General features: G+C 60.1%; 1 protein-coding gene across 18 annotated transcripts; it reads left to right on the forward strand.

Annotated features, from left to right (window-relative positions):
* Positions 1-239: 239 nt before the first annotated feature.
* On the forward strand, positions 240-26,661 carry ARHGAP45 (Rho GTPase activating protein 45). 18 transcript variants are annotated; one of them, XM_065536146.2, is made up of 23 exons: positions 240-484; positions 2,730-3,060; positions 7,667-7,813; positions 8,029-8,113; positions 8,197-8,269; positions 8,473-8,539; positions 8,628-8,765; positions 8,844-8,908; positions 9,113-9,223; positions 9,298-9,378; positions 12,282-12,470; positions 14,183-14,320; positions 14,408-14,598; positions 14,732-14,850; positions 14,935-15,018; positions 15,152-15,256; positions 15,361-15,533; positions 15,994-16,182; positions 16,269-16,406; positions 17,261-17,487; positions 17,563-17,773; positions 18,852-18,960; positions 25,741-26,661. In XM_065536146.2, the coding sequence occupies exons 1-23, from the start codon at positions 347-349 to the stop codon at positions 26,079-26,081; spliced, it is 3,450 nt and encodes a 1,149-aa protein (XP_065392218.1). In that variant the 5' UTR covers positions 240-346; the 3' UTR covers positions 26,082-26,661. The 18 variants fall into 18 exon arrangements, with proteins under 18 accessions (XP_065392218.1, XP_005587410.3, XP_065392215.1 ...); XM_005587353.5 differs by having other exon boundaries at positions 7,670-7,813; XM_045378767.3 differs by lacking the exon at positions 240-484 and adding an exon at positions 1,495-2,001 and having other exon boundaries at positions 7,670-7,813.
* Positions 26,662-26,901: the final 240 nt, after the last annotated feature.

A 26,901-nucleotide genomic window follows, 5' to 3' on the forward strand; every position in this document is an offset into this window, starting at 1 on the left:
GTATAGGCCAAGTGACGATTCGTAGGACACAGGTGTGAGTGTGTCTACAGCTAACTGGACCCCAGCTGTAAATGCCTCTGTGGCCAGCCCAGGAGTTGGGGATCCGAGTGCGGGTCTCATAAGGGCCTGGTCACCATCCCCAGGTCCTTGCATGCCCACGTGGGGCTGGCGCCTAAGGGCGGTACCTGTAAGTGCCTGGCCATGAAGTGGGGATGAGGTCAGGGCTCAGGAATGTCCTGGGAAGCTTAGAGGAGCCCACTGTCCCGGAGCACACGCCTCCTGGCCGGGCCAGAAGCCCATCCGACATTCAGCTGACCCTCACCCCCTGATCCCAGCCCTCAGAGCCATGAGTCGGGGGCAAAGAGTTCTCAAGGGTCTGCTAGGCTGGGTTTGCACCTGGACCCAGGCCTGGAGAGCTGAACTTGGAGCAAGGGGCTGTGGCCTTCATGTCCTGTGCCCCAGAGATCTGCCCCTCCCACCCGAGGTAGGTGGGAATGGGGTTTGGGAAAGAGGTTGGGGTTTTGGGATTGGGAGTGGGGTTGTGGAAGGGGACAGCAGGGAGACTTGGGGAGGGGAGAGAGTTCACACTGGGGGATGGGGGTTGGGGGAAGGTAGGAGGCTGGGATCTGTATGCCTGCAGTTGCCCCAGCTCTTGGCCAATGCCGCCTCAGGCTGTTATCAGCAACGGGTGCCTGCGTCCTGCTGCCCAGCACGTCCGGTGGTCCGGAGCCACTGGAATGCAGCAAGGGAGGCGGGGCTGGGGACCTTAGCTAAGGGCAGTGCTGAGATCTGGGGCAACATGATACGGCCCACAGGGCTGCTGAGAGGTAACCAGGTGTCCTCAGCATATTCTGACGATGGTGGGGTCCACACTACAGCTTGGGAACCCCTGTGCAGGCAGCCTAGGAGCGGGTTGACGCCGGGGCCCACAAGGACAGGGCCGGGTGAACTGTTCTGACTATTCCTGGAAGTCTTTGCACCCAGGGCTTCGGTTCTGGGCCTCAGTTTCCCCGCCTGTCCTCGACCTGGCCCACCTCCCGGGGCTGCAGGGCGGGTGATGGGGGTGACTCTACTCTGCCCCGCCCTGCTGGGGCCCGGCCACACCCTAGGGTCTGCAGGGGAGGAGGTGGAGCGGGGGCTTGCCTTCAGGGAAAAGGGGGCTGTAGGGGCGCAGCTTCGGCCTGTGCATGTGTCTGGGGTCTGAGGGCGAGGCTCCCGGAGCTTGGTGGTGTCTGAGTGCGCGTGGAGGTCCGGGTCTCTGCGTGTCATCGTGCACACGTGTCTGTGCACGCCCAGTCGCGTCCGGGAGTGAGGGTCAGCGCCCTGCAGGCGGCCGCCCTGTGCCCGCCGAGGGCCACAGCGTCAGGCAGGGGCTCCGCGTCCCACCCTGCGAGCCGCGCGGCTCCGAGCTCCCGAAAGCGGAAGCGGGGGGCGCGGCCCGGGGCTGGGGGCGGGGCCTGCGACCTCACCTTCGCGCCCACTCCGCAGAGCTGCAGGCTGAGGCCTGGAAGGGTCGGGGGCGAGGCCGCGTCGCCGCCTCCCCGAAGCCTTTTCCTGTTGCGGGGAGGGCCCGCCAGTGACGGCCGGGCCTGTCACGTGGGCCTGACAGCTGGGGAGGGGGTGGCCGTCGACAATGTGGTCCCGAAGCGGCCAGCGCCGGGAGCTGCAGCGCTGAGACCCCCAGCCCGCCTGAACCAGCCCGCCCCCTCGGGCTCCCGGCCTGGGCCCCATCATGTTCTCCAGGAAGAAACGAGATCTCATGAAAACCCCTTCCATCTCGAAAAAGAACCGCGCGGGAAGCCCCAGCCCGCAGCCCTCGGGGGTGAGTGGAGCCCGGGCGCAGACCTGGAGCTGACACCGGCCGCAGGGGGACAGGGACCCGCCCTGTACTCGGGGCCCATGCTGGGGCAGCGGCTCGGGGCTCGTGCCAGTTACAGCCCCTACCGGGCGGGACGGCGGGGGCCACAGCAGAGAGGCCGGGACCCCGGCATTCAGCTCACGGTAGGGACCCTGGGAGTAGTGGCCGCCTCCCTCCACTCCATCCAGGGCTGGCCGCGGGGCCCAGGGAGCAGGAAGGGAAGGTGCCGAGTTGGGACAATGTTGGGTTTGGGCCGCTGCAGGTTGGGGGCTTAGGCAATCTGGGGGCTCTGGGAGCCGTTGAGATGGGAGGGCTGTGGCCTGGCCATTGGGTTGATGTTTGACCGGGCAGCAGATCCTCTAAAGGGATCCACCAGGTTCAAGGGCTGGGGAGTGTCTCCAGACCTGGGGTGTCTGCAAAGCTGGGGGTCTCCAAAGCTTGGGGGATCTGGGATGTCTACAGGCCTGGGGCTGTCCATAGGCTCTGGGGGTCCATGGACCTTTAGAGATACATAGAAGTGTCTTCACTCAAAGTAGCTGCGTTGTAGGAGCCTGAGGGGGGCTTGAAGGGCTGAGGACCCTCCCCACCCCCACCAGGAAGTGGGGACCCCCCCTCCCGCGCCTCCCCGCAGGCCCCGCCCCGGCTGTGGTTTGGGTAGGGACCGTTGTTTGTGAAAGCTCTAGGGAAGAGGATGTTGGGTAACAGGTGGGGGGGTACGCTACCAAATCTCGGCCCTGTGACCTCTGGCCTTTGACCCCTATGGGGTCGGGGTGACGATGGCCCTCCACAGCCCCATTTAATTTCTGGGGAAACTGAGGCAGTGTCCAGGCCGGAAAATCCGTTTAACGAGCTCCCCTTGGACCTGTCCAAGGAGCTGCCCAGGAAGGATGGAGTTGATGCCGTGTTCCCTGGACCAAGCCTGGAGCCATCCACTGGGTCCTCCAGCGCGAAGGCCACAGGCACCCTCAAGCGGCCTACCAGCCTGAGCCGCCACGCCAGTGCAGCTGGTTTCCCACTGTCGGGTGCCGCCTCCTGGACACTGGGCCGGAGCCACCGGAGCCCGCTGACAGCTGCCAGCCCCGGCGAGCAGCCTACCGAGGGCGCCGGCCCAGACGGCGTCGAGGACATCTCCCATCTGCTGGCCGACGTGGCCCGCTTCGCTGAGGGCCTTGAGAAACTTAAGGAGTGTGTGTTGCATGACGGTGAGAGCCATGGGGACACGGAGGCCTGGGTGGAAGACAGAGCCAGACCCAAGGGAGGATGGAAGGAGGGACTTGGGGAGGCTCAGAAGGGAATGGCAGGGAGGGCTATGTGGAAGAGGCCATGACAGCTAAGGCTTTGAGGGATGTGTAGGAGTTTGGTGGGGGGAGTCTCTGAGTGTACACTGGCTCAGGAGGGTGCCCAATTTATTTATTTATTTTAAAGGATCTGATGGCAATTAGGAGGGAAAGGCAGAGGAAATGTCCCATGCACGGGCTCAGAAACATGGAAACAGAGAATGCATTTGGAGGCCAAGGTGTGGGGTGCCGCTGGTGTAGGATGAAGGCATGACAAGGCCAGGCAGAAGGGCAATGGGGAGCTATAGAAGATGTTAGAGCACAGGACAGATGGGGGCAGATCTGTGTCTTGGAACGAAGCAAACTGGGGGTTGGCTGAGGTCTGGATGGAAAGAGATTCAGGAGGCACAGCGAGGGGTAGGATGGGGGCATCAGGCGGCTGGAGGTGCTGGGACCCAGAGGCCTGCAGGCCGGCAGTTCCGTTTTCTCCTCCACGCGGCCGCTGACAGCCCTGCTTCCTGCCGAGTTATTTTCATCTGCTTCCTGTTTGTCCCTGGCAGCCCAGGCGGGCACCTCATGTGCTGCCTTCAGCTCCCGGCTCCTCCTAGAAACCACAGTGCAAGGGTCATGCCAGGCGCTCTGATCTACTCCAGGCAGGCGCCCATTTTACAGATGACGAAACTGAGTCTCTAGTGAGGCCCTCACCCCCGGCTCACCCAGCCAGTGCAGGGCAGAGCCAGGACTGGACCTCAAGTGTTGGAGTGGCCTCTGCACCTTCAGGGCGCTAGTTGGGGAAGGCCGGGTCCCCGCTGGGAGGAGTGGGAGCCCCTGGGTTATCTGGTCCCATGGGCGGGGACTAGGCTGGTTTCCTGGGGAAACCCTAATCTCGGTTCCTTTCCGATCCTGGCGCTTCCTTGGAGGCCTGGCCTGGGCGGGGCTCAGCTCCCAGGCTCCTGCAGGAGGTCCGAACTGGGCCAGCCAGGGTGGGACACTTTCTTTTTTTCTTTTCTTTATATTGATTGATTGATTGATTGATTGATTGATTGATACAGGGTCTTGCTCTGTTGCCCAGGCTGGAGTGCAGTGGTGTGATCGAGGCTCACTGTAGCCTCGAACTCCTGGGCTCAAGCCAACCTCCCACCTCTGCCTCCTGAGTACTTGAGACTACAGGCATGAGCCACTGTACCTGGCTTATTTTATTTTATTGTTTTTGAGATGGTGAGATGGAGTCTTACTCTGTTGCCCAGGCTGGAGTGCAGTGGCGTTATCTTGGCTCACTGCAACCTCTGCCTCCTGGGTTCAAGTGACTCTTCTGCCTCAGGATCCCAAGTAGCTGGGGCTACAGGTGTGCGCCACCACACCCAGCTAATTTTTGTATTTTTAGTAGAGACGGGGTTTCACCATATTGGCCAGATTGGTCTCTAACTCCTGACCTCATGATCCGCCCGCCTCAGCCTCCCAGAATGCTGGGATTACAGCAGGCATGAGCCACCGCGCCTGGATTTTTTTTTGTGTGTGTGTGAGACAGAGTCTCACTTTGTCACCCAGGCTGGAGTGCAGTGGTGAGATCTCAGCTCAATGCAACCTCCACCTCCTGGGTTCAAGTGATTCTTCTGCCTCAGCCTCCCGAGTAGCTGGGATTACAGGCGAGTGCCACCATGCCCGGCTTTTTTTTTTTTTTTTTTTTTTTAGTAGAGAGGGGGTTTCACCATGTTGACCACGCTGGTCTTGAACTCCTGACCTCAAGTGATCCACCCACCTCGGCCTCCCAAAGTGCCAGGATTACAGGCGTGAGCCACTGCGCCCGGCCAATTTTTGTACTTTTTGTAGAGACCGGGGTCTCCCGATGTTGCGCAGGCTGGTCTAGAACTCCAGAGTTAAAACCATTCTCCCGGCTCCGCCTCCCAAAGTGCTGGGATAACAGGCCTGATCCACCGTGCCCGGCTGGGGGCGCCTTCTGTGCGTCTCGGGGCCGCCCCAGGCCAGAGGAGACCCTGGCCACTAGGATGTGGGCTCTAGTCCCGATGCTTCTCAGCTGCTGAGACCCTGGCGAGCCCATTCCCTCTCCAGGTGTCAGGTGACTTGTCTATAAAATGGGGCCACCTGCCTGCAGCGATGGTTGTGGGGTCCACCCCACAGCTTGGGAATCCGCGTGCAGGCAGCTAGGAGGGGGCCCACATGGACGGTGCGGGCGGCCCGGGGTCACCCCGACTTTTCCCGGGCTTCCTCGTTCCCGGGCTTCAGGTCTGGGCCTCAGTTTCCCTGCCTGTCCTCGACCCTCCCCACCTCGAAGCTCTGCGGGTAAGGAAGGACCCTGACTGGGGCGAAGGGGACGCCAGGGCGGGGTTTCTCTCGCGGGGGCGGGGCCTCCGGACCGGCCGGAGCCGGTTTGGCCACCGGAGACCCCCATCGGTCAGCCGCCAGGCCCCACGCGCTCGCGGTCTCCGCGCCCCGACGGCTGCGCCATGTGTATCTGCGGGACGGCGCACCCGGCGCTGGACGAGGGCCCCGTGCGCTGCCGGGCGGGTCCCCGAGGTGAGGGGACAGGTGCGGGGTGCGGGGTCCCCAAGCGCGTACGGGAGCACGTGGCGCTTGGGCCGTTTGCCGCCCGCGGTGGGGGAGCAGCGGCTGCCGCGCGCCTGGCCTGGCCGTGCGCACCTGGGCATCCCTGCGCTGCGCAGGTGTCGTGCCGGCCGCTGGCTTCCTGGGTGGGGGCGGCGCGGGGACAGCGGGGGCGCAGGCCGGGGCCGCGCGCGCGGAATGGCGGGCGCGGGGCAGAAAGGTCCCGGGAAGGGGCGTGGCCGGGGCCTCCCAGCGGCTTCCCCGAGCTCCTGGAGCCCCAGTCCCATTCCCGGAGTCCGCCGCGTCCAGCAGCGAAGACGTGCTCCAGTGCTGGGTCTCATGCGCGGCGGCGGCCAGTGGGGAATCTCTGGCGGGTGACTCGGGCGGTCTCTTCCCGGAGGTGACGTTCACCTGGGGTCTTTGGTGCCGAAAGAGACGGGGCAGTTATTTTTTCAGATTTCACTTTGTATTTGGGGCATTCTCTGAGCGGTACAGTCAAGTGTCAAATCTGCCCCTCCCGCTGGTCTCTGTCCTCTTTGTTTTCACTACATGGTGTGTGCCTGACTCTCCATGTTTCGCCTGTACCCTCTGCTTTTTTCCTTCTTTTCTGAGATGGAGGAGTGTCACCCAAGCCCGGAGTGCAGTGGCGCGATCTCAGTTCACTGCAACCTCCACCTCCCGAGTGCAAGCGATTCTCCTGCCTCAGCCTCCCAAGTAGCCAGGATTACAGGGGTGCACCACCACGCCGCTAATTTTTGTATTTTTAGTAGAGATGGGGTTTCACCATGTTGGCCAGGATGGTCTCGAACTCCTGACCTCAAGTGATCTGCCTGTCTCGGCCACCCTAAGTGCTGGGATTACAGGTGTGAGCCACCATGCTTGGCCCTCTCTGCTTTTTTCTTCTTCCGTTTGAGAACGTTCGATAAGGGCATTTACCTTTTTGTTATTTATTTTATTTCTTTTTTTTTTTTTTTTTTTTTTTTGAGACGGAGTCTCATTCTGTCCCCCAGGATGGAGTGCAGTGGCCAGATCTCGGCTTACTGCAAGCTCCACCTCCCGGGTTTATGCCATTCTACTGCCTCAGCCTCCCGAGTAGCTGGGACTACAGGCCCCCGCCACCTAGCCTGGCTAGTTTTTTGTATTTTTAGTAGAGACGGGGTTTCACCGTGTTAGCCAGGATGGTCTCGATCTCCTGACCTCGTGATCCACCCGTCTCGGCCTCCCAAAGTGCTGGGATTACAGACTTGAGCCACCATGTCTGGCCTTGTTATTTATTTCTTACAGAGATAGGGTCTCACTGTATTGCCCAGGCTGGTCTTGAATTCCTGGGCTCAGCCTTCCAAAGTGCTGGGGTCACAGGTGTAAGCCACTGCTCCTGGCTGAGGAGGGCAGTGAAAGCCAGGTTCCACCACCCTCTTCTGCTCTAACACCTTCTGTGGCTCCCTATTGCCCTGGAGATAAAGCCAGGCAGCATCCCTCTGCCTGGCGTCCTCATGCCTTTAGAGCTAAGTGTAGATGGAAAGGCTGTGTGACTGTTGAGAAATGACTTCTTCTCTCTATGCCTCAGTTTCCTCACCCAGGTAGGAAGGGCAGAGAGAGACCTGGACAGGGCTATTAGCAGTCCTGAGGGGTTAGGGCAGGGAAGGGGCCTGGTGGGCTGCATGGAGGAAGGGGCTGCAGGACTGTAGCTTGAAGGACAAGAGGCAGTTTGCTTTCTGGAGGGACAGGAAAAGCGTGTTCTGAGCAGCACAGAGTGCCTAGGCCAAGGTCTGGCCTTTGCTGATGTGGCCAGTAGCCCAGGGAGGGACAGTGCCCTCCCCACAGTCTCGAAATGAGCCCCAGGCATCTGCCCTCTCCCACCTCTGCCTCAGTTTCCCCATCTGGGAACAGGAACTCTGAAGAGGGAGGAGGTGGACAGACTTTCCCCGGGACCAGGCCCCACCCCACTGTTCACTCCGACTCTGCCCAGCAGACCTCCTTGAGGCCCGCCGCCCGCTGGCCCACGAGTGCCTGGGTGAGGCCCTGCGTGTCATGCGTCAGATCATCTCCAAGTACCCGCTGCTGAACACCGTGGAGACGCTCACGGCAGCCGGCACCCTCATTGCCAAGGTCAAAGGTCAGCCTGCTGGAACAGGGCTTCGAGGGCTCTCTTCCTGGAAGGGCATCCTGGAGGAGGGCATGTTTGAAGTGGGTTTTGAAGGATGCATAGGAGTTTGACAGGCACAACAGCTCCCTGCTGTTCCCACTGGGTTGAGGGCTCTGGTCAGTTCTTGCAGGGATGGTCACCTCCCAGAGTGGGCCCACCTCCTTGCCCTTATCTCTGCTTCCCAGCCTTCCATTACGAGAGCAACAATGATCTGGAGAAACAAGAGTTTGAGAAGGCCCTGGAGACGATTGCTGTGGCCTTCAGTAGCACGTGAGTGCGGGAGCCTGTGGGTCAGAGCAAGGGAGCGTGGGGGGCCCGGGTGTCTCTCGATGGTGACCCCTCTGGTCCTGCAGAGTGTCCGAGTTCCTCATGGGTGAAGTGGACAGCAGCACCCTCCTAGCAGTGCCTCCTGGGGACTCGAGCCAGGTGAGTGGAGTGGGCCGGGGCCACCTGTGTCCAGCTTCTGGAGGCCAGCCGGGTTCAGGTCTGCAGGGCCCAGCCAGTCACCCTGCTGCCCCTGTGTGCCTCGGTTTCCCTCTGTGTCCGGGGGGCAGCAACCGTTCCCTGAAAGGTGGGCACTGCGCAGGGCCCCGCATGGTGCTGGTCTCACCTGCGTCTCCATCCTACAGTCCATGGAAAGCCTGTACGGACCGGGCAGTGAGGGTACCCCTCCCGGCCTTGACGACTGTGATGCCGGTAAGCCCTCACACAGCACAGGCAGGCATTTGAGGGGTGAGCCATTGCCGGGGTCGGGCCAGGCTGAGCAGGCCTGCGTTCCCTGCAGGCTGCCTGCCCGCCGAGGAGGTGGACGTGCTGCTGCAGCGCTGTGAGGGGGGCGTGGATGCCGCGCTCCTGTATGCCAAGAACATGGCCAAGTACATGAAGGACCTCATCAGCTATCTGGAGAAGCGGACAACGCTGGGTGAGAGCTGGGGTCCCTGCAGGGTGGGTCCGGAGGAAGGCCTTGTCCCAGCATCTCACACCCCTCCCCGGCCCGCAGAGATGGAGTTTGCCAAGGGACTGCAGAAGATCTGTCACAACTGCAGACAGAGCGTCATGCAAGAGGTGGGGGCCCCGCGGGCACGGGGTGGGGGTCCCTGGGCCCGAGTGTGAGTCTCAGCCCCATTTCAAGGACCCAGGGACCAAGAGCAGGGCTTCCCCTCTACATTAACGGGGGTGGCTGCAGGGACAGGGAGGTGGTGGCTGGGGGTGCTGGGGCCGCCCTGCCTCCATCCCTCTCCACCCAGTGACCCGGTGCCCCACCCACAGCCCCACATGCCACTCCTGTCCATCTACTCGCTGGCCCTGGAGCAGGACCTGGAGTTCGGCCACGGCATGGTGCAGGCGGTGGGCACCTTGCAGACCCAGACCTTCATGCAGGTGCGTGGTGCCTGGATGGGCGGGCTGGGCCGGGGCGTCACCAGGGTACCCACTCACAGCCCGTCTCGCCCCAGCCCCTGACCCTGCGGCGGCTTGAACACGAGAAGCGCAGGAAGGAGATCAAGGAGGCCTGGCACCGCGCCCAGAGGAAGCTGGTGAGGCGGGCGGGAGGGGGCGGACGGGGGCGGGCAGCGGGTGTCGGCGCAGGCGCAGTCCCAACCCCAGCCCCTTAGCGGGGACCCTGCGGTGAGCGCTGCACAAACCCCGGCCTCCTGCGCATGCGCGGCCTTGCAGGTTGAGCCCCAAACCGGGTCGGAGACGCTCCAGCCCCACCGCCCCCAGCTCTGCCTGGAAGGACCGGCGCTCACTGCTGTCCCTGCAGAAATGGGGAGAAGCCGTGCCTACCTCAGTTGTAAACAGCAGGTCTCCGGGTTGGAGGGAGACTCATGGTCTCTCAGAACTGGAGAAGCTCCATGCTCCTGCCTGTACTTTTTTTTATTTTTATTTTTTAGCGGAGCCTCGCTCTGTCGCCCAGGCTGCAGGCTGGAGTGCAGTGGCACCATCTCGGCTTTCGCTGCAACCTCCATCTCCCTGGTTCAAACGATTCTCCTGTCTCAGCCTCCCGAATAGCTGGGATTACAGAAGCACAGCACCACACCTGGCTAATTTTTGTATTTTTAGTAGAGACGGGGTTTCATCATAGTGGTCAGGCTGGTCTCGAACTACTGACGTCAGTTGATCCACCCGCGTCGGCCTCCCAAAGTGCCGGGATTACAGACTTGAGTCACCCCACTCGGCTTCCTGCCTGTATTCTCTTCCCACTTCGCTTTTGGGTTATTTCAAAGACACCAGTGCCTTTTTGTTTCTTTCCTTCTTTGTTTTGAGATAGGGTCTCGCTCTGTCACCCAGGCTGGACTGCAGTGACGCAATCATACCTCACTGCAGACTTGACTTCTTGGGCTCCAATGATCCTCCCACCTCAGCCTCCTAAGTTCCTGGGTCCATAGGCAGCGGCCATCACACCCAGTTCATTTTTTTGCATTTTTTGTATGCTATGTTGCCCAGTTTTTGTTTGCTTTTTAGCTGTGTTAACAGGGTCTGCGGTGAGACGCAGCCTCCTAGCTCCTTCCAGCACATACCAGCAAACACGGATCTGCCCTGTTTTGTACACGCGAGGACAGCTTACCTCATGCCCTGTTCTGCCTCTGGTTTTTATCCTCACCTCCGTATAGAGAGGCTCACCCCATATCAGTCAGCATGAAGCAGCTGGAACCCCTTTTTTTTGGCTGTGCAGGGCTCAGCTGGGGAGATTGAGTAGGTTATTCCATGGACGTTTTGGGAGTGGCTGAGCTGTTGCTGTTACACACACCATTGCTATGACAAGCTTGTGCCCCTGTCTCAAGGATGCCTGAGGGTTTATCTGGGATCAGTGCCCAAAATAGAACTGCTGGGTCAAGGGCCGTGCGTGTATGAGCTGCCCTCTCAGGCCACAGCAGTGCTTTTCCTCTTCCATGAACCCTCAGTGCTTATCCTTTGCTTACTTGGCATTGGACAGTGGCTTCTTATTGATTTGTCAGAGCTTTTTACATACTAGAGAACTTAGGCCTTAATCATGTGAGTTTTAGACTCCCCCGATTACCCTCCCACAATTTACTATTTGACTTTTGATTTTTACTTGTGGCCTATTGTGCCAGGTAGAAACCTGTGATTGTTAGTAGCAGGAATTTTTTTTTTTTTTTTTTTTTGAGACAGTCTCACTCTGTCACCCAGGCTGGAGTGCAGTGGCTCGATCTCGGCTCACTGCAACCTCCATCTCCCGGGCTCAAGCGATTCTTCTGCCTCAGCCTCCCAAGTACCTGGGATTACAGGCGTCTGCCACCACGCCTGGCGTGTTTTTAGTAGAGATGGGGTTTCACTACCTTGGCCAGGCTGGTCTTGAACTCCTGACCTCAGGAGTTCTGCCCACCTCGGCCTTCCAAAGTGCTGGAATTATAGGTGTAAGGCATCGTGCTCGGCTAATTTTTATATTTTTGGTAGAGACGGGGTTTCATCATGTTGGCCAGGCTGGTCTCAAGTGGGTAGGACCACAGGTGTGCGCCACCACGTCTGGCTAAATTTTTTTATTTTTTTGTAGAGATGGGGTCTCACTATGTTGGCCAGGCTGGTCTCGAACTCCTGGCCTCAAGCAATCCTCCTGCCTCGGCCTCCCAAAGCAGTGGCATTACAGGTGTGAGCCATAGCACCTGGCCTTCTCCTAGTAATTGGATGAGTCCGTTTGTTTATATGTGAATCTGGTGGTGCAGGTTGTGAGGTGTGGCCCCCAAGCCCACAGGTTTTTGACTAAGTACTCTTCCTGTGGGCGCCTGGCTTCCTGCCTGGGCGGCTTCTCTGTTCTCATCTGTGAGGAGGGAAGTGAAAGCAACAGAGCTTGGAGACGCTGGCCTGTTCCCGTGGGGGTTGGTGTCAGCGTCTGCAGAGCTGCCATTTGAGCCTCTGTTCAGAGCTTAGCTGTGCCTCAGCTTCCCAGGCTGCAGAGTGGGCACACAGGACACTCATTTCTCCGAGGGTCCTGTTGCGGGTGCCTCCTCCCGTTCTTTTTTTTTTGAGCTGGAATCTCTGTTGCCCAGGCTGGAGCGCAGTGGTGCAATCTCGGCTCACTGCCACCCTTGCCTCCTGGGTTCAAGCTATTCGCCGTTCTTGTGCCTCAGCCTCCCGAGTAGCTGGGATTACAGGTGTGCACCACAACGCCCGGCTAATTTTTTATATTTTGGGTAGATATGGGGTTTCACTATGGCGGCCAGGCTGGTCTCAAACTTCTGACCTCAAGTGATCCGCCTGCCTCAGCCTCCCAAAGTGCTGGGATTACAGGTGTGAGCCACCGCGCCCGGCCACTCCTCCTGTTCTTCCATTGCCGATTGTGCAGGGCCCTCTGCGTGCCCAGCTGGGCCATGGGGTCTTGGTGAGAGAAATGGGGGTGGGGAGGAAGAGAGGAGCTGGGGAGACTGAGTCCCATCCGAGGATGGGGTTGAAACTGGCCTCCGGGCTCCCACACCCACAGCAAGAGGCGGAGTCTAACCTGCGCAAGGCCAAGCAGGGTTACACGCAGCGCTGCGAGGACCACGACAAGGCTCGCTTCCTCGTGGCCAAGGCAGAGGAGGAGCAGGCTGGCACCACTCTGGGAGCGGGCAGCACAGTCACCAAAACGCTGGACAAGCGGCGGCGGCTGGAGGAGGAGGCGAAGAACAAGGTGACGGAGGGTGGAGGCGGGGCTGGAGGGCCCTGGAGGAGGAGATCCAATGCTTGATGTGACATTTACCACTTCCAGTCCTTTGCTTTTGGTTTTGTGGGGTTTTTTTGTTTGTTGTTTTGAGACGGAGTCTCACTCTGTTGCCCAGGCTGGAGTGCAGCGGCGTGATCTCAGCTCACTGCAAGCTCCGCTTCCCTGGTTCACGCCATTCTCCTGCCTCAGCCTCCCGAGTAGCTGGGACTACAGGTGCCCGCCATCATGCCCGGCTAATTGTTTTGTATTTTTAGTAGAGATGGGGTTTCACTGTGTTAGGATGGTCTCGATCTCCTTACCTCATGATCCACCCATCTCGGCCTCCTAAAGTGCTGGGATTACAGGTGTGAGCCACTGTGCCCAGCTGGTTTGCTTTTTTGAGACAAAGTCTCGTTCTGTTGCCCAGGCTGGAGTGCAGTGGGGAGATCTCGGCTCACTGCAACATCCACCTCCCAGGTTCACACAATTTTCTGCCTCAGCCACCTGAGTAGCTGAGATTACAGGGACCTGCCACCAGGTCCGGCTACTTTTTTTTTTTTTTTTTTTTTTTTTTTGAGACGGAGTCTCGCTCTGTTGCCCAGGCTGGAGTGCAGTGGCATAATCTCGGCTCACTGCAAGCTCCGTCTCCCAGGTTCACACCATTCTCCTGCCTCAGCCTCCCAAGTAGCTGGGACTACAGGTGCCCGCCACCACGCCTGGCTAATTTGTTTTTGTATTTTTAGTAGAGATGGGGTTTCACCGTGTTAGCCAGGATGGTCTCAATCTCCTGACCTCGTGATCCGCCCGCCTCGGCCTCCCAAAGTGCTGGGATTACAGGCGTGAGCCACCGCACCTGGCCAAGAATTTTTTAAAAATTAGCTGGGGGCCGGGCACGGTGGCTCACGCCTGTAATCCCAGCACTTTGGGAGGCCGAGGCGGGTGGATCACGAAGTCAGGAGATTGAGACCATCCTGGCTATCACGGTGAAACCCCATCTCTACTAAAAATACAAAAAATTAGCCGGGCATAGTGGTGGGCGCCTGTAGTCCCAGCTACTCGGGAGGCTGAGGCAGGAGAATGGCGTAAACCCGGGAGGCGGAGCTTGCAGTGAGCCGAGATCGTGCCACTGCACTCCAGCCTGGGTGACAGAGTGAGACCCCGTCTCAAAAAATAAAAATTTTTTTATGGAGATGGGGTCTAAGGCTGGGCGTGGTGGCTCACACCTGAAAACCCAGCCCTTTGGGAGGCTGAGACGGGCAGATCATATGAGGTCAGGAGTTCGAGACCAGCCTGGCCAAAATGGCGAAACCCCATCTCTCTACTAAAATCACAAAAAATTAGCCGGGCATGGTGGGTGAGAGGGGGCATCGGTAATCCCAGTTATTCGGGAGGCTGAGGCAGGAGAATTGCTTGAACCCGGGAGGTGGAGGTTGCAGTGATCTGAGATCACGCCACTGCTCTTCAGCCTGGGCTACAGACCAAGATTTCGTCTCAAAAAAAAAAAAAAAAAAAAAAAAGATGGTGGGGGACAGGTCTCACCATGTTGTTCAGGCTGGTCTCGAACCCCTGGCCTCAAGCAAGTCTCCTACTGTGGCCTCCGGAGGCGCTGGGGTGACAGGCTTGAGCCCGGCCTCCCTGAGGTTTCTGAGTCCTGCACCCCAGGCTGAGGCCTCCCTCTGTGTGCCCGGCCCCCACCGCAGGCGGAGGAAGCTATGGCCACCTACCGCACCTGCGTGGCGGACGCGAAGACGCAGAAGCAGGAGCTGGAGGATACCAAGGTGACAGCCCTGCGGCAAATCCAGGAGGTCATCCGGCAGAGCGACCAGACCATCAAGTCGGTGCGTGGGGTGCTCCGGCCGCCTGGGTGGCGATGGCGGACCGGGCCGCCTCCTCCTGACCCCGCCGTTCTCGGGTGCCGCCCGCAGGCCACCATCTCCTACTATCAGATGATGCATATGCAGACGGCGCCGCTGCCCGTGCACTTCCAGATGCTGTGTGAGAGCAGCAAGCTGTACGACCCGGGCCAGCAGTACGCCTCGCACGTGCGCCAGCTGCAGCGGGACCAGGAGCCCGATGTGCACTACGACTTCGAGCCCCACGTGTCCGCCAACGCTTGGTAAGGCCACCCAGCTGCCCGGTCCCCGGCGCACAGGGCCCTGCCTGGGAGCCGGGCTTCCCTCCCTTGGGGGCGTGAAGATGAAGCCGCTTTGCCCCCCATCACCGCCCCTCCTCCGGGTTTATTTCACCAGGTCCCCCGTCCTGCGTGCCCGGAAGAGCAGCTTCAACGTGAGTGATGTGGCGGGGCCGGAGGCTGCCGGCAGCCCCCCAGAGGAAGGCATTGAGGGCGCACCTGCCAAGGAGCGCCGGGGTGAGTGTCCGGCCGGGCCCCGGGGCGGATGCTGGCTCCCTGCGGTCCACCCTGGCCCTTCACCAGGGACACCTCTTTCTCCAGCCGGGCGAGGACACCAGGTTCACAAGTCATGGCCGCTCTCGATCTCAGACGCGGACAGTGGGCTGGACACCGGCCCTGGCACAGGTGACGGAGGCTCTCTGGCGGGCTGGGGGGTGGAGCTGCTGCCTCTCCTGGGCCTCAGGGCTTCACGCACCACGGGTGATGGAGGGCACCCCCCCTGGCTCGGGGAGTCTGAATGGCCCTGATTCCCGCCCAGGGGACTTTAAGAAGTTCGAGCGGACATCATCCAGTGGCACCATGTCGTCCACGGAGGAGCTGGTGGACCCGGAGGATGGAGCTGGGGCTTCAGCCTTTGAGCAGGGTGAGGGTCCCCTGACGGGGCTGGAGAGAGACGGGGGTTGGACACAGTCCAGGGGCCTGGCCCTGACCTGCCTTGGTGACACCGGCCGCCTGTGCTGCCCGCAGCTGACCTCAACGGCATGACCCCTGAGTTGCCGGTGGCTGTGCCCAGTGGGCCGTTCCGCCACGAGGGGCTGTCCAAGGCGGCCCGTACTCACCGGCTCCGGAAGCTCCGTACACCCGCCAAGTGCCGCGAGTGCAACAGCTACGTCTACTTCCAGGGTGCTGAGTGCGAGGAGGTGAGTGGGACGCCCCGACGGACAGCTGGGAGCCTTTGGGGTGCCCTCGGGAAGGTCTGGCCCGGAGCAGGGAGCAGTCGGGCGCCTTTGGAAGGAGGCGAATGGAGGGGTGGGGTGGGCCTTTTAGGTTTGGGGGGCAGTGTTGGCTCTGAGGCAGCGAGGCCTGCAGGGGGTAGACCTGGAGTGTGAAGAGCCCTGGGGCTGTGGCCAGAAGACCTGGAGGGCAAAGGCCTTGGAGCTGTGGCCAGAAAACCAAGGGGCGGGAAGGAGAGGAGGCTGGAGCGGCAGGCAGGCGGGATCACCCCTGGGGTGGAAGCCAGGAGCCACTGTCCAGCTTGTGTTTACAGAAGCTGCCGTGTGGGGGACTGTGAGCGGCCCAGGGGAGGTGGGGTGGAGCCGCTGGGGGCTGCACTGGGCTGGGCGTCCCGGGGCTTGGCTCACTCACTCTGGCCGCCCCCAGTGCTGCCTGGCCTGCCACAAGAAATGTCTGGAGACGCTGGCCATACAGTGCGGGCACAAGAAGCTGCAGGGCCGCCTACAGCTGTTCGGCCAGGACTTCAGCCAGGCGGCCCGCAGCGCCCCCGACGGCGTGCCCTTCATTGTCAAGAAGTGCGTCTGTGAGATCGAGCGGCGGGCGCTGCGCACCAAGGTAAGGTGGGGGGTGGAGGCGGCTCCCAGCGGGGAGGCGGGCGTGGGCCGAGGCTGACAGGCCTCCCCACCTCTGGGCTCCCGCAGGGCATCTACCGGGTCAATGGGGTAAAGACGCGCGTGGAGAAGCTGTGCCAGGCCTTCGAGAACGGCAAGGAGCTGGTCGAGCTGTCGCAGGCCTCGCCCCACGACATCAGCAACGTTCTCAAGCTCTACCTGCGCCAGGTGAGACCCACCGGAGGTGGCCAAGCGGAGCCTGGAAGGGGCGTAGCCAGGCAGGAGGAGGTGGGGTGGGGGTGCTGGAGCTGGAACAGGACTGAGCTGGAGCAGGACTGGCGCAACGCGGGGCTTGGTGGGCGGGACAGGGTGGGCGGGACAGTGCCTGGCGGGGCACTGCTGAGGCTGGGGTCGTGGTCATGGTAGGAGCTGGACGGGGCAGTTCTGTGTCGGGGCACGGACAGGGACAGGAGGGGCCAGGTGGGGGCTGGGTCAGCACGTGGCAGGGGTGTGCCCACAGCAGAAGCACACCTGACGCTGTGCTGAGGCGGGGCCGGGGCTCGGTGGGGCGTGGCCAGAGCAGAATGGGCGTGTCCAGTGCTTGGCAGGGACCCGTATGAGGCTAGGGGAGGGGCTGACGCTAGACAAGTGCAGGGCTGGGGGTGGGGCCTGGGCTTGGTGGGGTGAGGCTGGGGCAGGATGAGTGTGACTAGGGCTTGGCAGGGGCGGGGCTGGGGCTAGGGGCGTGGTCATGGCCGGGGAAGGGCGGGGCTGGGGTTAGGGGCGTGGTCGTGTCTGGGGAAGGGCGGAGCTGGGCTGGGATGGGAATGGGACCAGCACTTCTCAGGTGGTGGGGAAGGGGTCAGACTGCTGAGTAGAGCCTGAGCTTTTTGGGGTACCTGCAGGGCGGGGTGGGCGTGGCCAGAGCGAGAAAGGGGACTGAGGCTGCTCTGGGTAGAACCCGAGCTCGGTTGGGCGTGACCAGTGCTTGGTGGGGGTGGGGCTGAGGCTGCGCACGTGGTAGGCACGCGTGGGGGCTGGGCCAGGCCCACCAACACCTGCTGACCCTTGACACCGCACAGCTTCCCGAGCCGCTCATTTCCTTCCGCCTCTACCACGAGCTCGTGGGGCTGGCTAAGGACAGCCTGAAGGCAGAGGCCGAGGCCAAGGCGGCGTCCCGGGGTCGTCAGGACGGCTCGGAGAGCGAGGCAGTGATGGTGGCCATGGCAGGTCGGCTGCGGGAGCTCCTGCGGGACCTGCCGCTCGAGAACCGGGCCTCGCTGCAGTACCTGCTGCGGCACCTACGCAGGTGAGGCCCGGCATATGGGGTGGAGGGCTCGGGGTCCCGGGAGCCGCTCAGCACCTGGCCCTGCCCGCCCCTCAGGATCGTGGAGGTGGAGCAGGACAACAAGATGACCCCTGGGAACCTGGGCATCGTGTTCGGGCCCACGCTGCTTCGGCCACGGCCCACCGAGGCCACCGTGTCCCTCTCCTCCCTGGTGGATTACCCCCACCAGGCCCGCGTCATCGAGACTCTCATCGTCCACTACGGGCTGGTCTTCGAGGAGGAGCCAGAGGAGACCCCCGGGGACCAGGTGAGGGTGTGGGCCTGACCAGGGCTGTCCACTCGGGGCTTGGGGAGCAGGGGGCGCTGCTGGGGACAGTCGTTGTGGGATGAAGCCCAAGGAACCACAGGGAGATAATTTGGTTTGGACGGGGTACTTCGAGAGGCCTGTGTCTTTTTGTCTTTCATGCAAAGAACTGCGCGAAGTCTGCACTGAATCTGGCAGAGGTGCAAAGGCTCTGCGGCGGCCCCTCCACTCTCCCTTGGGGCTGGCATTGGGCCTCACCTTTCAGGCACCCTCCTTCCCCGTTTCCCACCCCGGTGCTGCCTGCAGCCACAAGCAGCACGCTAGCCCCTGTGTCCACAGCCACCCGAGCTGCCACTGCACTCTGCTGCGAGGTCAATCCCCTGCTTCAGAGTTTCCTGTCTAGGAGTTGTGGTTTCGCTTCTGTTGCCCAGGCTGGAGTGCAATGGGGCGATCTCAGCCCACCACAATCTCCGCTGCCCAGGTTCAAGCGATTCTCCTGCCTCAGTCTCCCGAGTAGCTGGGACTATAGGCGCCCGCCACCATGCCCGGCTAATTTTTGTATTTTTAACAGAGATGGGGTTTCACTTTTTTGGCCAGGCTGGTCTCGAATTCCTGACCTCAAGTGATCCACACCCCGCCTTGGCCTCTTGAAGTGCTGGGATTACAGGTGTGAGCCACCGCGCCCGGCCTCTCGTATTTTTTCAATCCATCTTCTCTGGGCGTTTAGTGGGTGCAGTTTCCCGGGTTTGCTCTTGGCTGAGGACAGACCGCCTGGGGTGCGGTCTCAGGACAGTGGGGCCTACAGCTCTGACGGTGTCTGGGCTGGGTATGGCCTTTCCGTCCTGTGCTCTTGAAGCTCTCGGGAGAAACGACGGATGGGGACAGGAGCAGCCGTGGGTGGCAGGAGGAGCGGAATTTCAGAAATTCCCGTCCCATGTTCCTTGTGGGAATGGCCAGTGTGGTCACAGCCTGGGCAGCAGCGGGTGTCAGTAGCTGTTAGGGGCTGTGTGGTGTGTTTGTTAATTTGTAACATGGAAAATGGAGCCCTGGCCCCTCCCTGACTTCCTTTCTGCCCTTGCAGGACGAGTCATCCAGCCAGCGAGCTGAGGTGGTCATCCAGGTGCCGTACGTGGAGGCGGGCGAGGGGGTGGTGTACCCCCTGCAGGAGGCTGCGGAGGACGGGTGCAGAGGTGAGTGAGTGGCTGCCCGAACAGCCCCAAGGGAGGCCGGCGTGTGCCACCCGTGGGCGCAGGTGCCATGACCTAGTTGTGCACACGTGGCAGGGTCCACGGCGCAGCACGTTCTGTGGATTTTGTCTGCCATGGAGACCACACCTGTGAGCTACTCGTTCATTTTCTTTTAACCAGCTGCAAACAGAGGCAAGGCAGTGCCTTTTGAGGCGCCTACCCCGCACTCAGAAACCGGTAATGTGAACGTGCGGCTGACGCTGTGTAAGGCTCCAGGTGCACCAGGCCAGGCTAAGTGCCTTCCCTGCAGCAGCCTCATTTTCTAGAGAAGGGCGCGGGGCTGGGGGTTTGACGCAGGTGGGGCTGGCGCCACCTGTGAGAGGCAGCCAGCCCTGAGTGCCGCATCTAGTTACGGTACCTCTGTATTAGTCTGTTTTCACACTGCTGATCCACACCTGAGGCCAGACGCGGTGCCTCACGTCTGTAATCCCAGCACTTCGGGAGGCCGAGGCAGGTGGATCACTTGAGGTCAGGAGTTTGAGACCAGCCTGACCAACATGGTGAAACCCGGTTTCTACTAAAAATACAAAAATTAGCCGGGTGTGGTGACAGGTGCCTGGAATCCCAGCTACTCAGGAGGCTGAGGCAGGAGAATTGCTTGAAGGTTGCGGTGAGCCGAGATCGTGCCACTGCGTTCCAGCCTGGGCAACAGAGCGAGACTCTGGTCTCAAAAAGAGAGAAATACCTGAGGCTGGGCAGTTTACAAAAGAAAGAGGTTTAGTGGAGTTACAGTTCATGTAGGTGGGAAGGCCTCACAATCGTGGCGGAAAACAAGGAGCGAGTCACGTCTTGCATGGGTGGTGGCAGGCAAAGGGAGAGCTTGTGTCGGGAAACCCTACTTTTTAGACCATCAGATCTTGTGAAAACCATTCACTATCACGAGAGCAGCCCAGAAAGACTCTCCTCCACGATTCAGCCATCTCCCGCCAGGTCCCTCCCACAACACGTGGGAATTAGGGGAGCTACAAGATGAGGTTTAGGTGGGGACACAGAGCCAGACTCTGTCAACACCCCTCTCTCCTTTCCTCCTCCATCTCTGTCTCTCCCCATCTCTCTCCTCCTCCTCCTCACTCCCTGTCCTCTCTCTCTGTCCCTCCCCTTGTCTCTCTCCTCTCCCCCATCTGTCTCTCCTCCATCTGTCTCTCCCCCATCTCTCTCTCCCCATCTCTCTCTCCCCATCTGTCTCTCCCCATCTGTCTCTCCTCCATCTCTCTCTCCCCATCTCTCTCTCCCCATCTCTCTCTCCCCATCTGTCTCTCCCCCATCTCTCTCTCCCCATCTCTCTCTCCCCATCTCTCTCTCCCCATCTCTCTCTCCCCATCTCTCTCTCCCCATCTGTCTCCCCTCCATCTCTCTCCCCTCCATCTCTCTCCCCTCCATCTCTCTCTCCATCTCTCTCCTCCATCTCTCTCTCCTCCATCTCTCTCCCCTCCATCTCTCTCTCCTCCATCTCTCTCCTCCATCTCTCTCTCCTCCATCTCTCTCCCCTCCATCTCTCTCTCCTCCATCTCTCTCCTCCATCTCTCTCTCCTCCATCTCTCTCCCCTCCATCTCTCTCTCCTCCATCTCTCTCCTCCATCTCTCTCTCCTCCATCTCTCTCCTCCATCTCTCTCTCCTCCATCTCTCTCTCCTCCATCTCTCTCCTCCATCTCTCTCTCCTCCATCTCTCTCTCCTCCATCTCTCTCCTCCATCTCTCTCTCCCCCATCTCTCTCCTCCATCTCTCTCTCCTCCATCTCTCTCTCCTCCATCTCTCTCCTCCATCTCTCTCCTCCATCTCTCTCCTCCATCTCTCTCCTCCATCTCTCTCCTCCATCTCTCTCCTCCATCTCTCTCCTCCATCTCTCTCTCCTCCATCTCTCTCCTCCATCTCTCTCCTCCATCTCTCTCTCCTCCATCTCTCTCTCCTCCATCTCTCTCCTCCATCTCTCTCCTCCATCTCTCTCCTCCATCTCTCTCCTCCATCTCTCTCTCCTCCATCTCTCTCTCCTCCATCTCTCTCCTCCATCTCTCTCCTCCATCTCTCTCTCCTCCATCTCTCTCTCCTCCATCTCTCTCCTCCATCTCTCTCTCCTCCATCTCTCTCCTCCATCTCTCTCCTCCATCTCTCTCTCCTCCATCTCTCTCTCCTCCATCTCTCTCCTCCATCTCTCTCTCCTCCATCTCTCTCTCCTCCATCTCTCTCTCCCCCATCTCTCTCCTCCATCTCTCTCCTCCATCTCTCTCCTCCATCTCTCTCCTCCATCTCTCTCTCCTCCATCTCTCTCTCCTCCATCTCTCTCCTCCATCTCTCTCCTCCATCTCTCTCCTCCATCTCTCTCCTCCATCTCTCTCTCCTCCATCTCTCTCTCCTCCATCTCTCTCCTCCATCTCTCTCCTCCATCTCTCTCTCCTCCATCTCTCTCTCCTCCATCTCTCTCCTCCATCTCTCTCTCCTCCATCTCTCTCCTCCATCTCTCTCCTCCATCTCTCTCTCCTCCATCTCTCTCTCCTCCATCTCTCTCCTCCATCTCTCTCTCCTCCATCTCTCTCCTCCATCTCTCTCTCCCCCATCTCTCTCCTCCATCTCTCTCCTCCATCTCTCTCCTCCATCTCTCTCCTCCATCTCTCTCTCCTCCATCTCTCTCTCCTCCATCTCTCTCTCCTCCATCTCTCTCCTCCATCTCTCTCCTCCATCTCTCTCCTCCATCTCTCTCTCCTCCATCTCTCTCCTCCATCTCTCTCCTCCATCTCTCTCTCCTCCATCTCTCTCTCCTCCATCTCTCTCCTCCATCTCTCTCCTCCATCTCTCTCCTCCATCTCTCTCCTCCATCTCTCTCCTCCATCTCTCTCCTCCATCTCTCTCCTCCATCTCTCTCTCCTCCATCTCTCTCTCCTCCATCTCTCTCCTCCATCTCTCTCCTCCATCTCTCTCCTCCATCTCTCTCCTCCATCTCTCTCTCCTCCATCTCTCTCTCCTCCATCTCTCTCCTCCATCTCTCTCCTCCATCTCTCTCTCCTCCATCTCTCTCTCCTCCATCTCTCTCCTCCATCTCTCTCCCCCATCTCTCTCCTCCATCTCTCTCCTCCATCTCTCTCCTCCATCTCTCTCTCCTCCATCTCTCTCCTCCATCTCTCTCTCCTCCATCTCTCTCCTCCATCTCTCTCCTCCATCTCTCTCCTCCATCTCTCTCCTCCATCTCTCTCTCCTCCATCTCTCTCTCCTCCATCTCTCTCTCCCTCCATCTCTCTCTCCTCCATCTCTCTCTCCCCCATCTCTCTCTCCCCCATCTCTCTCTCCTCCATCTCTCTCTCCTCCATCTCTCTCTCCCCCATCTCTCTCCCCCATCTCTCTCCCCCATCTCTCTCTCCCCCATCTCTCTCTCCCCCATCTCTCTCTCCCCCATCTCTCTCTCCCCCATCTCTCTCTCCTCCATCTCTCTCTCCTCCATCTCTCTCTCCTCCATCTCTCTCTCCTCCATCTCTCTCTCCCCCATCTCTCTCCCCCATCTCTCTCTCCCATCTCTCTCTCCTCCATCTCTCTCTCCCCCATCTCTCTCTCCCCCATCTCTCTCCCCCATCTCTCTCTCCCCCATCTCTCTCCTCCATCTCTCTCTCCCCCATCTCTCTCTCCCCCATCTCTCTCTCCCCCATCTCTCTCTCCCCCATCTCTCTCTCCTCCATCTCTCTCTCCTCCATCTCTCTCTCCTCCATCTCTCTCTCCCCCATCTCTCTCCCCCATCTCTCTCCCCCATCTCTCTCTCCCCCATCTCTCTCTCCTCCATCTGTCTCCTCCATCTCTCTCCCCCATCTCTCTCTCCCCCATCTCTCTCTCCCCTCCATCTCTCTCTCCCCCATCTCTCTCTCCTCCATCTCTCTCTCTCCCCTCCATCTCTCTCCCCCATCTCTCTCCCCCATCTCTCTCTCCCCCATCTCTCTCTCCTCCATCTCTCTCTCCTCCATCTCTCTCTCCTCCATCTCTCTCTCCTCCATCTCTCTCTCCCCCATCTCTCTCCCCCATCTCTCTCCCCCATCTCTCTCTCCCCCATCTCTCTCTCCCCCATCTCTCTCTCCCCCATCTCTCTCTCCCCCATCTCTCTCTCCTCCATCTCTCTCTCCTCCATCTCTCTCTCCTCCATCTCTCTCTCCTCCATCTCTCTCTCCCCCATCTCTCTCCCCCATCTCTCTCTCCCATCTCTCTCTCCTCCATCTCTCTCTCCCCCATCTCTCTCTCCCCCATCTCTCTCTCCCCCATCTCTCTCTCCCCCATCTCTCTCCCCCATCTCTCTCTCCCATCTCTCTCTCCTCCATCTCTCTCTCCCCCATCTCTCTCCTCCATCTCTCTCTCCCCCATCTCTCTCTCCCCCATCTCTCTCTCCCCCATCTCTCTCTCCCCCATCTCTCTCTCCTCCATCTCTCTCTCCTCCATCTCTCTCTCCTCCATCTCTCTCTCCTCCATCTCTCTCCTCCATCTCTCTCCCCTCCATCTCTCTCCCCTCCATCTCTCTCCCCTCCATCTCTCTCTCCCCCATCTCTCTCTCCTCCATCTCTCTCCTCCATCTCTCTCCCCTCCATCTCTCTCCCCTCCATCTCTCTCCCCTCCATCTCTCTCTCCCCCATCTCTCTCTCCTCCATCTCTCTCCTCCATCTCTCTCCCCTCCATCTCTCTCCCCTCCATCTCTCTCCCCTCCATCTCTCTCCCTCCATCTCTCTCCCCTCCATCTCTCTCCCCTCCATCTCTCTCCCCTCCATCTCTCTCCCCTCCATCTCTCTCCCCTCCATCTCTCTCCCCTCCATCTCTCTCTCCCCCATCTCTCTCTCCTCCATCTCTCTCCTCCATCTCTCTCCTCCATCTCTCTCCCCTCCATCTCTCTCCCCTCCATCTCTCTCCCCTCCATCTCTCTCCCCTCCATCTCTCTCCCCTCCATCTCTCTCCCCTCCATCTCTCTCCCCTCCATCTCTCTCCCCTCCATCTCTCTCTCCTCCATCTCTCTCTCCTCCATCTCTCTCTCCCCCATCTCTCTCTCCCCCATCTCTCTCTCCTCCATCTCTCTCTCCCCCATCTCTCTCTCCTCCATCTCTCTCTCCTCCATCTCTCTCTCCTCCATCTCTCTCTCCTCCATCTCTCTCTCCTCCATCTCTCTCTCCTCCATCTCTCTCTCCCCCATCTCTCTCTCCCCTCCATCTCTCTCTCCTCCATCTCTCTCTCTCTCCCCCATCTCTCTCTCTCCTCCATCTCTCTCTCCCCCATCTCTCTCCTCCATCTCTCTCCCCTCCATCTCTCTCTCCTCCATCTCTCTCCCCTCCATCTCTCTCCCCTCCATCTCTCTCTCCTCCATCTCTCTCTCCCCCATCTCTCTCTCCTCCATCTCTCTCTCTCCCCTCCATCTCTCTCTCCTCCATCTCTCTCTCCCCTCCATCTCTCTCTCCCCCATCTCTCTCTCCTCCATCTCTCTCTCTCCTCCATCTCTCTCCCCTCCATCTCTCTCTCTCCCCTCCATCTCTCTCCCCTCCATCTCTCTCTCTCCTCCATCTCTCTCTCCTCCATCTCTCTCCCCTCCATCTCTCTCCCCTCCATCTCTCTCTCCTCCATCTCTCTCTCCCCCATCTCTCTCCTCCATCTCTCTCTCCTCCATCTCTCTCTCCTCCATCTCTCTCTCCTCCATCTCTCTCTCTCCCCTCCATCTCTCTCTCCTCCATCTCTCTCTCTCTCCATCTCTCTCTCCTCCATCTCTCTCTCTTCCATCTCTCTCTCTCTCCTCCATCTCTCTCTCCCCTCCATCTCTCTCTCCTCCATCTCTCTCTCTCTCCTCCATCTCTCTCCCCTCCATCTCTCTCTCTCCCCTCCATCTCTCTCCCCTCCATCTCTCTCTCCTCCATCTCTCTCTCCTCCATCTCTCTCTCTCCCCTCCATCTCTCTCTCCTCCATCTCTCTCTCTCTCCTCCATCTCTCTCCCCTCCATCTCTCTCTCTCCCCTCCATCTCTCTCCCCTCCATCTCTCTCTCCTCCATCTCTCTCTCTCCCCTCCATCTCTCTCCCCTCCATCTCTCTCCCCTCCATCTCTCTCTCTCCCCTCCATCTCTCTCCCCTCCATCTCTCTCTCCTCCATCTCTCTCTCTCCCCTCCATCTCTCTCTCTCCTCCATCTCTCTCTCTCCCCTCCATCTCTCTCTCTCCCCTCCATCTCTCTCTCTCCCCTCCATCTCTCTCTCTCCCCTCCATCTCTCTCTCTCCTCTCCATCTCTCTCTCTCCTCTCCATCTCTCTCTCTCCTCTCCATCTCTCTCTCCTCCATCTCTCTCTCTCCTCCATCTCTCTCTCCTCCATCTCTCTCCCCTCCATCTCTCTCTCCTCCATCTCTCTCTCTCCTCCATCTCTCTCTCCTCCATCTCTCTCCCCTCCATCTCTCTCTCCTCCATCTCTCTCCCCTCCATCTCTCTCCTCCATCTCTCTCCTCCTCCATCTCTCTCTCCCCCATCTCTCTCTCCCCTCCATCTCTCTCCCCTCCATCTCTCTCTCCTCCATCTCTCTCTCCTCCATCTCTCTCTCCTCCATCTCTCTCTCCTCCATCTCTCTCTCCTCCATCTCTCTCTCTCTCTCTCTCCCCCGCCTCTCTCCCCATCTCTCTCTCCCCATCTGTCTCTCCCCATCTCTCTCCCCGTCTGTCTCTCCCCATCTGTCTCTCCCCACCTCTCCTCTGTCTCTTCTGCATGTGTCTCTCCCCATCTCTGTCTCCCTGTCTCAGAATCCCGAGTTGTGTCCAACGACTCGGACTCGGACCTAGAGGAGGCCTCCGAGCTGCTGTCGTCATCGGAGGCCAGTGCCCTGCGCCGCCTCAGCCTCCTGGAGCAGCAGCAGAGTGAGGCCAGCCTGGAGGAGGCTTCTGGCAGCCACAGCGGCAGCGAGGAGCAGCTGGAGGCCACCGCCCGGGAGGACGGGGACGAGGACGACCCGGCCCGGCAGCTCTCAGGATTCAACACAAACCAGTCCAACAACGTGCTGCAGGCCCCACTGCCCACCATGAGGCTCCGTGGCGGGCGGATCGCGCTGGGCTCCTGCAGGGAGAGGCGGCCTGAGTTCGTGTGAGCTGGGGCGGGGCCGGGACCACAGGTGGCTTCTCTCTCGCCTGCTCCTGTCCCTCCAGGGGGGCTCTATGCGCCGTCCTGGGGTCCCGTCCTGGAGTCGCTGCTGAGAGCACCTGGACTTGGTTGTCCTGGCAGCATGCGCCGCCTCCCGGAAGCTTCCAGGAGCACAAGGGCCGCGGGGTGTGCCCTGCGCTCTCCCCCGCGCCCCGGCCCAGCTGAGCTGAGAACACTGCTGTCTAGTGAAGTCGCGGTGGCCGTGCTGGTGCCCACAGGGCTGTGTGGATGGAGGGAGCTGACCGCATGCCCCGGTCATCACAGGGACGGCAGGCCCTGCCCCGCCTCTCAGGTCTGTTGCAGGGACTCCGGAAACCATTCTGGGAGCTGTGGATGGGGGCGGAGGCTGGGGTCTGGTGCGGTGTCCAGGGTGCAGTACGGCAGGGCCTCAATACTGGCCCTAGACTCCCTTTTCCAGAACACCAGGTGTGGCCACCTGGGGCTTAGGTACACAGTGGGGCCTCTCGGAAGCCACCGTGTAGCTTTTCACAGGCACGTGTATTTTGCTGAAATAAAGGTTTTAATCGGGTATTTTCTGTGGCAGCTGCCAGCCTGGATAGGGGCCAGGGAGGGGACGTAGCCCCGCAGCGTGGCCCTGGGCCTCCTCCCAGGGGAGATGTGAGGAAGGGAAACCCCCTGCCACGGGGCCCCGCGAGGTGGGAGCCCAGGTGGTCTTCACGACAGGCTGTGCCGACACTCAGGCATCGAATGACCATGTCGTGTCCACCTGCAGCCCAGGGCAGTCCAGGAGAACGTTCCAGATGACG

Source organism: Macaca fascicularis, chromosome 19 (genome assembly GCF_037993035.2).
Source record: "Macaca fascicularis isolate 582-1 chromosome 19, T2T-MFA8v1.1".
Lineage (NCBI taxonomy): Eukaryota > Metazoa > Chordata > Mammalia > Primates > Cercopithecidae > Macaca > Macaca fascicularis.